The sequence below is a fragment of the Macrobrachium rosenbergii genome, chromosome 13, assembly GCF_040412425.1.
Source record: "Macrobrachium rosenbergii isolate ZJJX-2024 chromosome 13, ASM4041242v1, whole genome shotgun sequence".
NCBI classification, from domain to species: Eukaryota; Metazoa; Arthropoda; class Malacostraca; order Decapoda; family Palaemonidae; genus Macrobrachium; species Macrobrachium rosenbergii.
In genome coordinates, this window is record NC_089753.1 from 18,579,835 (window position 1) to 18,591,974 (window position 12,140).

At 37.7% G+C, this 12,140-nt stretch overlaps 1 protein-coding gene across 2 annotated transcripts in view; it reads right to left on the reverse strand.

The window, feature by feature from the left end:
- Nucleotides 1-12,140, reverse strand: part of LOC136844944 (prestin-like) — a 245,682-nt gene that overhangs the window by 229,158 nt on the left and 4,384 nt on the right. Inside the window, exon 1 of one of the 2 annotated variants that reach the window (XM_067114352.1) lies at nt 2,435-2,742. The exons of the other annotated variant lie outside the window; for it this stretch is intronic. Within the exon in view, the coding sequence (XP_066970453.1) occupies nt 2,435-2,478 (44 nt within the window). The 5' untranslated portion in view covers nt 2,479-2,742. Of the gene's footprint in view, nt 1-2,434; nt 2,743-12,140 lie in introns of those variants that run through there. 2 annotated transcript variants of the gene reach the window in all.

Genomic DNA, 12,140 nt, shown 5'->3' on the forward strand with positions numbered 1-12,140 from the left:
GAAAAATTTTAAGAGCTAAAATATTAATATATTCCAAACATATCATTAGAAACCGCCCTCCTTCAACCCAGAGGCCAGTTGGCTTTTGTTACTATTTTCTCGTCCAACCTTCCCAGATCATTAAGCACTACGTGACGTCACGAGGTTCCAGCAAGATGCCAGCGGCCAGTAGCGAGATGTTAAAAACGATACTTCCTTATAAACCAGACAAGAAGTCTTTTTTGGCATTAAAATTATTATTATTAAAAATTTCTATTTTGTATGGTGAAGAACAAACAATATTCCTCTGGGATCTTTACATTTATACTGTAAGACATTAAAAGTTTCGACAAGGCAATGCAGTGGTGTTCTCTGGCAACAATCAGTGTGCTTGAAGGCTAAAATCATTACGTTAGCACTTTGCACTGTATATGAAAGCACGTCATTTAGCAGTGAAGGCGTTGTACGATCACATATCTTTGAACTGATCACACGTGAACTTGCAAAGGTGGTAAAAATTTTTACCGTTTTATGTTAACGATCCGGATCACGTAACCTCTGCTTGCATTATCAAGCCAAAACATCTCTTTCTTCTTGTAAAAATGTTGTTTGTGGTTTAAACAATTTCCGGGTAAGATTACGCACACACGTGTGTGTGTGCTCTTACGTATGTAAAACTAAACGTACAGAAATATAACTGCTAGTATTATAAGAAATTAATCAACGGGAAAAAATAAATTCATAAAAGTAAATAAAATATAAAAAAAACTCTGTAGAAGACAACTAACTGTAACTGACAAGGAAAAAAAATGCTTTAACTACCTACCTATAAGGAAGCCTGCTCCTTAAGCCGAACTTGTTCATAGCGAGAAACTAAGATTTGCAAGCTATTGGCACAACAAACCCAGAACTCGAAAAATCGGAATTTGAGCCTCTGGGAACGAGACAAACGAGCGACTGAGCTGGACGGTCGAACCACCTTATACAATTTCGCGACCTTTCACCGATAACGCGCGGGTGTTTTTTAGCAGCGCTCCCGATGTCTGACCTTCCACCGAATTACTAGCAGAACCAATCCACCGTGTCTGTTAATGAGTCCATTCTTTTACTGGCGGGAATGAGACTGTACACTGTAATGCCACCCTTAACACCACCGTCCACGCCAGAATCACGTTCCTGTCACTGAAGTCTAAATTTCTTCTCGGTCTAGCCAATTTCTCTCTCTCTCTCTCTCTCTCTCTCTCTCTCTCTCTCTCTCTCTCTCTCTCTCTCTAAAGGATGTTGTTTTGATTCCGGGAGGTAAAACCTGTTGATTCAGCTTCAGGAATAATTTAAAGAGTAGATTTTCTAAATCTGATATGTTATTATTAAACATCGGCTCGCATGTGCATGTATTTTCCCGTCTCTCAGGAAAGAACAATACAGTCATTCACACACTCTAACCTATATCTGCTTTCGAAAAAAAAATCTACTTGAACTTTCCACATTCCCTAGATTTCCCAAGGCCTCGCTGCGCAATTTCATACAATGGAGACAAGGAAACAATATACGAATTAATTTGTTGCAGTTTGCAAAACCAGGGTTGCCTAGCCACGCCCCAACACGCGTTCATGTCCGAGGTACGTGATTCATGTCTGATGCCTTTCCAGGCAGCGTGGTAGGGCTATAATGAACTAAAATACTTGTACAGTTCAAAAAAATGTTTGAAGTTTTCAGCATCTGTTACGTCTCGTTGTCTGTATGTCATAACAACAATACATATTTTGCGACTGTGAGAGAGAGAGAGAGAGAGAGAGAGAGAGAGAGAGAGAGAGAGAGAGAGAGAGAGAGAGAGAGAGAGAGAGAGAGAGAGTTATAAAAATAAAAAGTTCTGCAAAAAAATTATAAATATATGTGTGTGTGCGTGTGTGTGTGTGTGCAGCCTAATAGGCAAACATACTCCCATGCTTTATAAGGGTTGAAACAATAGGCCTATTAATCAACTAGGGTACTATGGTAAAATCCAAAAAGTTTCAAAACAGACCAAAGTCCTCAAAGTATACTAAGTAATTATGTATATATATATATATATATATATATATATATATATATATATAACAGCAGAAGGCTGTTACTATATAAAAACACAATAATGATAAACTAAAGGGTAGATGTCAAATGTTGACTTCGCCGCCTAGCCTAGTGTTAGGCTAAGCAAAGTACACATGTTGCGTTCTTTAATATCTTGGTTTTGTTATTTTTTCATTATGTTTTCTAGTGTGTACGAATATCTCTATATACACTTTTATATGGACACTAGCATGCAACTCAAGAATCCTGAGTTAGTCCCAACATTTTCCTTGACTATCACCATGACAGTAGCATTAAAACAAAGCTGCATAGCCTAGACAGTCATTCAATATCTGGAGTATTTCAAACTCCTAGGCTACCCTTCAGTAAGAATAATGTTACTTACCTGTAAGCGTACTTTCGATAGCGCCATGCGTAATGCTTATCCATTTTGTGAAATCGGTGGTAAACAAAAATTTTCACTTTCGGCTGGGACCAGCAGCCCCTCACGTGATGTACTTTGACACTCGTGTCTCGACGTAAACAAACCAACGTTCGCGGCAAATATTTCCTCTCGTGCGGAGACGTTCAGTGCAAAGAAAATTTCACTCCTCAGCTCGCGCAGTAACTGTTCATTGTGTGAAGCAACCTTTAGAATACTATTCGTTTATTCTAATAATAAATTAAAATCATTATTATTTTCTTATTGAAGTATTAACGTCACCATGGAGACAGATGTTGCGGGAAGGGTGCGGAACTGAAATGTCATCCCCTCATGCTTCTTGCCCACAGCTGATATCGGCCGTGGGAGCTGTCACTAGACTTCAAAAGTTGAATGTTCACCAATGATAGTTACACTAGTTCTTTTTGAACTTGAAACCTCAAAATTATTTGAGCAACTTGTGACCATACTTGTAATATATCTTAGATACGGTAAGACGAATTACATGTATGTGTGTCGCGTTCTAAATCTGGGTCAAAATTTAGTTACACTGAACATGAAGGAACGAATATGGAGTCGTTATCCTTGTAATTTGGTCAAGTCACTGAGTTATTTGAAGAAAAAACTAACATCAGATATCACTAAATTTTATTTCCTGATATATATCGATTCAGACGAATTGGCTTTAAAACTAACAAAACATTATGCGTATTATCCATATTCCTTCACAATTGAATTAGTTACGACTTTACATTATTTTGTAAACTTCATCATTATAACAACTGTACGAAAGATTTCTGCAGAGAAACTTCAGATCTCAAGCTTAATAATTCGCAATCCAAATAAAAACGTGAGACCAAACGAATATGAAATTAAATAAAATGGAGTGAATATTCTTTTCATAGTACCGTTGGCATCTTTCCTCTCATGCCCAATGCTCCTTCTGTCGTTCCGTGACCGTCATTGGTCTAACAGATGAGGCGCCAACGCACCATAGTGTCGCAATGTTCCCGGAGAGCCAACAGTAAGCAAGTGCCAGCCACTCAGGGCGTCTTTATGCAATACGGCGATACAACTTCAGTATCAACAAGTGTTCGCGGCTCTTGGATAGGAATCGTGACATTGCTATCAACGTCTAAAGACCTTGCTGTGTACAAGGTGACGAATATTTTCAGTTTGTCTGCATGTAGCTCCTATAGGGAAAACACTTCACAGTCAAGACAGATAAATAATAAAATGCCATTATTGTACGTTGTTGGTTGTTCTTCTGTGTGTGTGAGAGAGACATACACAGAGAAAACTACTTACAAACAAAGATAAAAAGAGAGACTACTCCAGCCTTTTCAAAGCAACTTCGGGCTTTGATTGCAAGCCCTGTTCAGCGAGTCACAAGACAAGAAGTATCCCTTTTTTCTCAACACACACACACACACACACACACACACACACACAAAATACATACATACACACATATACACACACATATATATATATATATATATATATATATATATATATATATATATATATGAGATATATATATATATATATATATATATATATATATATATATATATATATATATATATATATATTCATATATATGTGTGTGGGTGATAGAGAGAGGGAGAGAGAGAGAGAGAACTCCGGTGAGCCGCATTTAAGCAATATGAATATACAACAAGGGAAGCCCATTTAAAACAATCACCTACAAAAACTACGCTATAGTAGATGTGACGCATTCCCTCCAGGAGAAATTTACCTCGGACTTAACTCTCCCGAGTTTGTTGTTTATAGTTATGCAGGGAGGTTTTGAATCAGGAAGGGCATCCGTCCGCAAAGCATCCTCCAAAGCAAATTATGCAATGAGCTGTTCAGTGGATGTTACAAATGCTAGGTAGGACGTCGCCCGGAAGCGAGCCACAGACACATCGGCCTAACTGGGACCGTGCAAGGGCTACCGCATCAAGAGCTGATGTTGCCAAAGAAGTAAAAGCTCAACCTTTGATATTTGGAACGTTGTTACAAATCTCTCCTCAGGTTGACTAACGGAAATACCTGTTGTTGTTGTTTTAGAGAATGCCATAAAAACAAATGTTGTTGTTAGGCTAATTGCTGGCTATATGACAGTACTAGGTCTTGCCCCCTAGAGCAGTGCGCAATTCGGAAATATTTAAGAAAACAAAGATTGTTTTACAAATAGTTTTTTAAGATTGAAATAGGAGAAATACAAGAGTAAGTGGTCCCAAGGAGGCTGGGTGGGGAGGTCACTGAGTAGGAGAGGTTAATTGCCAGTGGTTCAACAGATGACGCTTCGTACTGACGTAGGTCGAAAGCAGGCAGATTCAAGAGTTTGGATTCTTCAGGGCGTATCCCAAGAGGATCACATGCACTAAATCCTCTTTCTACTGCCCTTTGGATGAATTTAACTTGTTTGTTTTACTGGTAATGCGGATTCTATTTTCATCCTTTCGCACAAAGCTCTGGACATTGTATCGATTGAGACAACTCTTCTTGTCTAAAAGCTCCTGCTATATAGTACATCGTAGAATTTGCAGCTATCAGCAAAGCAAACAAGAATTCATCTACAGACGGGTGGAAAGGGGACTTTAGTGGGTGAGATCTCCTTGCAACAGACCCTTAAGAATCAAAAACACTCCTTTTGACCAACGTCAACACGAAGCGTCCTGGGAACCGCTTGCAATTAACCTCTTCTTCTCAATGACCTTCCCACCCAGCCCTCTTGGGACCACTTAATCCTTTCAACTGACTCCTCCCGCACAGTTCCTTCTTATTTATAATACATTGTTCTCTCAATATTTTTTACAAGTTGCCAAGAAGCAAGAGCCCGTTCTGGCTTAATTTCAAACAGCAACAAATATTTCCGAGTTACGGCTGCTCCGAAAAAAAAGAAACAGCCCGTTCCTGCTACCAAGGTTGGCCTAATCTTAACCAAGTATTTCCATTAGTTCAAATGAAGAAAGAAGTTGGTGTAACTTATGATATACAGTGTAATTTTCTTAAGCGTATTTTTCCTTATATTAGCTTCTATTTTATATATATCGTTACGTTATATATATATATATATATATATATATATTATATATATATATATATATATATATATATATATATATATATGTGTGTGTGTGTGTGTGTGTGTGTGTAGAATCTACTGGTCACTTTTACCAGATACATATGTAATTGTAATAGCCACAATGCCTCCTTAACTTCTCGAATTCTTCGCGCTTTTTTGGATATGCTTGTCACTACAAAGCCGTAAGATTCAAGTGCAAGAAACTGAAGTGGCTGTGATGTCCGGTTGCGGGAAACGAACCCATGTCACCATAATCACAAGGAGGTCACGTTGCCGACCTGACCACGAGAAGGATAAAATTCTGTTGCCTCTCATTCATACATATACCTGTCATTTTCAGATATATTTATTAGAGCTGGAATAGACCCATCCTCACCATTGTAGCCAAGTGGGCAATCGTTTTTATTGCTTTTTAGGCTGAAATATATATGTAGAATCTACTGGTCACTTTTACCAGATACATATGTAATTGCAATAGCCAGGAGAGGTATTAGACTTTTATCCTTCTCGTGGTCAGGTCGGCAACGTGACCTCCTCGTGATTATGGTGACACGGGTCGTTTCCTGCGACCGGACATCACAGCCACTTCATTTTCTTGCACTTGGATCTTACGGCTGCTTTGCAGTGACAAACACATCCAAAAAAAAGCGTAAGAATTCGAGAAGTTAAGAGGGCACTGTGGCATTACAATTACATACATATATATATATATATATATATATATATATATATATATATATATATATATATATATATATATATAGTATATATATATATATATATATATATATATATATTAGTATGTATATATATATATATATATATATATATATAATTAGTATGATTTTGTTGATATTGTACGAAGAACGAATATACAGTAATAATTCTTTCTCTCTTAGAAAGAACTGGCTCTTTTGCGCTTTTCGCTTCATTAGCAACCCTTAAAATCAAGAACCAGTAAAACCATTTTTCGTGTAGACATGACTGCTGTGAGCAACATATGATGTTATGAATCATGCGGGAAACGTACGGCTGGCTTTATCTTGTAGCTCCCTTTCAGGGGATAAACAACTTTCTCGGCCGGAAATATATATATACTGTATATAACACCTCCGTCTCACGTTAATCTCCTTCTCTCCTTACCTATCTCTCTTGGTACGCAAGTATTCTCAACTTAAATGTAGAGAGAAGCGTACATATTCATGAAAATCAAGGTGGTATTCAAACCTTCGACCTGCTCTTTATTGGGGTTAAGAAGAGAGAGAGAGAGAGAGATGGAACGTGGGACATAAGATTTAGGTCAAGAGCTGCGACCTGTGAGGTCATTCATCTCTGAAAGGAAAATTGATAGTAAAGAAGGTTTTAAAGGTGTAACAGGAGGAAAACCTCGCAGTTGCAACATGAATCAACTGTTAGGAGAGGGTGGAAAGTCAGATGGAAGAGAGAGAATATGAACGGACGTACAGTAAAGTAAATGAAAGGGCTTGCAGCTAGGGGCCGAAGGGAAGCTGCAAAGTACGTTAAGTAATGCCTACAGTGTACCGCGTGAGGTGCTCAACGGAACTGTTCCCCTACGGAGAGAGAGAGAGAGAGAGAGAGAGAGAGAGAGAGAGAGAGAGAGAGAGAGAGAGCAAGAAAAAGAAACGGTTTATCAGATATCTTGTGACGGATCCTCTCACTGGCGCGTGAGTAGAGTATGAATCCCTCGTGGAGATCACATCAGGTCATAAACGTGTCCGAGAGTTTCTATTTATTGCTATACACGTACGAGAATCTATGTTAAATCGGAAGATGAATATAATACTGTTGCTTTAACAACGCAATTTTATTTCTGTGGTATGTTAAAAGTAAGTGATATGCACGAAAATGTTAACATAAAAAACGTAAGTGTCTCGTTTTCATTCAATTGTATTGCTGTTCTCAGGTAGATGAGTAAACGTTCTATCTTATGGTCTTTGAAGATGTATTGAACAAGCTTGCAAGAAACAGCAATACGTCGTAGTAATAATAATAATAATAATAAAGTTCTATGATTAGATTCTGAATAGCTGTTAACAGGCAGATTTACCAGCTGATAGAAAATTCCATTCCGCACTGACACATTAAGTGAACATTTTAAAATGCTTCAGTCTGCCACTTACATCTGCTTCCAAAGTTCCGCCATTTACACAACAATAATTTCCAAAAGCAAAAACGGAGAGTGGCTTTAAAATGACATTTTAAAAGTTTCAAAATTCTAACTGTTTTGTGACATCGATTCCCGATAAAGGTAGATTCTGTTACACGACACAGAGATGAATCTTCTGAAGTTTCGAACCTGTTTCGGATTTGATGATATCGTTTGGTAAGTTTGGTCAAATTTAGCTCCCAGAGAAGATGCCTGACAACATTTTACGAGGCAATTATGAATTATGAAGAAAATACCCTGTGAAAGCACATCATATAACGAAGCCACGTAAAAATATTCTTCAGTAACAGTTGTAGAAGGTATACTGTAGTGTTTTGAGTACTTTCATTGGAGAAGTGTGGGGAGGGTGGGGGGAACATTCGGACTTTTCTCGTGTCTGGAAAAAAAATTGTTGGAAGCTTCTTCAGTACTGGTGCGTATTTGCACAGATGAGGAAAAAAACCTGTTTGTCCTCTCTTATTTGTTATTCTACACTGACGGCACGACAGTTGACACCAGCCCACTCATATTTCAGAGCAAACTGCAGTCTCTCTCTCTCTCTCTCTCTCTCTCTCTCACGTCGAAATCTTAGAATGTCACTTTAAATGCTACGCTCGCGCTTTCGTGAATATAGCCTCTCATTCCTATGATTAAAGCACAATAATTAAGCTTTCAATAATGGCTTAGGGATACCAACATACAAATGGTTTTCTTTCAGGTGAAAAGGGTTAACGCTGGAACAGATGTTACTGAATACCTAGACTGCTTGCCAAATATTAGAAACTTTTGCTTTTTACAAAAACTCCAACAACCGTTACTCTAATTTTCTAAAATACTCTAATTTTCTGGAACAGCTGAGTTGTATGTCGAGGGAGTTGTCCATTCTATAATGAGCGTTATTTTGTCTGACCTCGACGAAAATAATTTCTTTAAATAAAATAAACGCCAGCTTAAAAACATTTGATTTTGTATCATGACGCTTTTGCCATGAACGCTCATAAAGCATCGTGAGTCATGGACAGAAAAATGTCTGCGCTTTCTGGAAATTGATCGAAACATGAAACATGACTGATTCATCTCAAGCAAAAGTCCAAGCTTTTAGTGGGTATAAAGCCTAGCATACTCATTAATGATTAATATTACTTTTCTGTTCCTTAGACAACTCTTTATAGGCTACTTAGACATTCAAACAGTCTAGTTAAAGATGAGATACTCTCATTAGCTGTAATAAATGAAAATTTCAATTGACTATTGTGTGCATTTTCTTTAAATTTCTTGTCTCATATATATATATATATATATATATATATATATATATATATATATATATATATATATAAGCAAATATACGAGGGAAAGTGAAACAACGGAGTGGTTGTTAGGCCTTTCGACACACGGTCCTTTACTAGCAGTCTGCTAGTAAAGGACAGAGTGTCGAAAGGCCAGCAACCACTCCGTTGTTTCATTTTTCCTTCGTGGCAGTTGCCTTTATTTATACACTCATCACGTTCCATATCTTCGTGAATCAGTTATACACACACACACATATGTATATATATACACACACATATACATATATATATACATATATATGTATATATGTATGTATGTACGTATGTATGTGTCTGCGTTTACCGTTACTTCTGAGAAAGTGAACAGGAAATTCTGAAACCTCAAACGTATAACATTATTAGAGCACTTCTGACTTCCATGTAATTCCTGTACAGACCAGTCCAGACTTTACAGCTCTCTCCGTCCCGCTCCACCCCAAACAGCTCCACCCTCGCACAAAACCCCTCTCCCCTCCCCGCCCACTGAACATTCCTGGCCCTACGCCCTTGGTGACTGGTCGTTTCAGCATGACCGTTACTAAGCAAATTGTTTTGTTCCTTACTAAGGTTATTTGTTGCCACGCTCAGCTACATACACATCCTGAAATGGCCCGAGTGAGGAGATTAACCGCGGGCTCTTCCCTGTTCATTTGTCATTCAAACGACGAAAGATTTCCTTGCGACGTGATACAAATTAGAACAAAAATATTACATTTACAGCTATTATTGTTATTAATGGAGTCAGACAGTCAGCTAGGATTAGGAGAAAAGAATGCCGAAAGGCCGAAGGCGATGCAGACGTGGGTCAAAGGGAAGGAAGCTCTGAGAAATTATGTCCGTCGTCAGCATGGAGGCTTTTCTTGCTGTCTTCTCGCTTTCCTTATGAGGAATCGTGACGAAGTAAATACTGTATATTTACGCTATTTCGCCCAGTTTTATTAATAATAATAATAATAATAATAATAATAATAATAATAATAATAATAATAATAATAATAAGAAGAAGAAGAAGAAGAAGAAGAAGAAGAAGAAGAAGAAGATTTTAATCAGCCTACATATGACCAGACCCATTCCGTAAAATCATAACAAACAAGTAAAAATGCGCCGAAGTTTCTTCGGCGCAATCGAGTTTTCTGTACATCGTATAATCAAGGTTACCGAAAATAGATCTATCTGTCGGTAGTTGCCAGATGCACGATTATAGTCAACTTTAACCTTAAATTAAAATAAATAAAATAAAACCTACTAAGGCTAGGGGGCTGTAGTTTGGTATGTTTAATGATTAGAGGGTGGATGATCAACATACCAATTTGCAGTCCTCTAGCCTCAGTAGTTTCTAAGATCTGAGGGCGGACAGAAAAAGTGCGGACGGACAGACAAAGCTGGCACAATAGTTTTCTTTTCAGAAAACTAAAAACCAACAACCCGCTTCAGATAGGATCCCCACCCTCCGCCCCCCCAACCAAACCAAGCATGCGTTAACGCTTCTAAATTTACTGTAAATCTCCCAGCATTCCTGACGAAATTAGAATCAGAAAAAAACTAAATATTTATATAAACCAAGTGGCAGGAATGGCACTCCGTGGAAACTTGTCCACGCTATATGTGGATGCAGTGTTGGCAACCTTCCCGAAGAGCTTCTTGGGGACTTAAGTGACTTCAGAATCAATAAACAGATGTTCACCGCTGCCGAATTAACGGATGATTAGGGATACTAGTAGTTGGTTAGTGAACACATAGCACACAAACGCCCGTGATTGATAAATTAATAAGTAAATGAGAGAGCTAACTTCATACTTCAGCCATTTTTCGCACAAAATATGCATTGGACGTTTTCGCAAATATGGTAGATGATAAATAGTTCAGTGTGAAACGTTCGTCTGAAATTGCACGGAAGTTTATTATTATTATTATTATTGAACCAAGGAACCTCTGTAACGAGGCTATAATATCGAGAACTGATGAGGGATACGGATTAGTCTCTCCTTATCATTTTTAGTAACTGTACATAAATAATTTTAATACTACTGTGGCTTTTAATTCTCATTATTATTATTATTATTATTATTATTATTATTATTATTATTATTATTATTATTATTATTATTATTATTATTATTATCAAAGAGTAAAGCACCTACCAATTTACAGAGAAAAACATTCGCAGAGGTGATGGGTGCTCGTATGTGGAGAAAGGAAAATATTTAGCACCTCTATACAATATCAAAATGAGTGCACATTCATTTCTCTTTGAGCTGATTCGGTGGTGTAAGTGTCCCTTTCCCTTCCCGTCCTCTATGGCGTCATGAAAATGATGGCTCATATTTTCAGCTGACACTTCCGACAGAAATTTTTTTATTGTGAAGTGTTAACCGCGGCCCCGCCCCCCTTCTCTCTCTCTCTCTCTCTCTCTTTTTTATGTGAATGCGTCACAATGCTGAGAATGAAACTAAAATTACAAATCTCAAAAGATATTCGATAGAAAGGTAGCAGAGAACGAACCCATATATTCAGTGAGGCTATTCTAACGCTTGACGAAGTAGATAAATGGAGTGTGCGAAACCATTAGTTTTTGACTCATATTTTCAGAAATAAAAAAAAAAAATGGAATTAGAATTGTTTCCACTAACTGGGACTGGCTTCTGAGAACGACAGCATATCGGTCACCCGCACATCCGTCCTCTAACTGCTGTAAGCAGAAACAAATGAAGGAAATCCATAGGTTTCTTAGGTACTTCACACGCCTACGCATGTCATATAAATATAGATACATAGCCATATTTACTCTGTATATCAAACTGTATATAAAAAGAAACCAAGTATCATTACCGGAAACTTGCAACAAACCTTAATACTATGGTGCAAACATCACTGGGGTAGAATATTCAACTAATGTCAGTCGAGTAATATATTCCAATTTTATTTTATTGTTGATACAGTTTGCGATGTATACGATTTCATGCCCTTCTCTAGGGAGGAGGAGGAGGAGGAGGAGGAGGAGGAGGAGGAGGAGGAGGAGGAGGAGGAGGAGGATGAAGACAACTAAGAAAACGAGAAGAAATTTGAATAAAAATT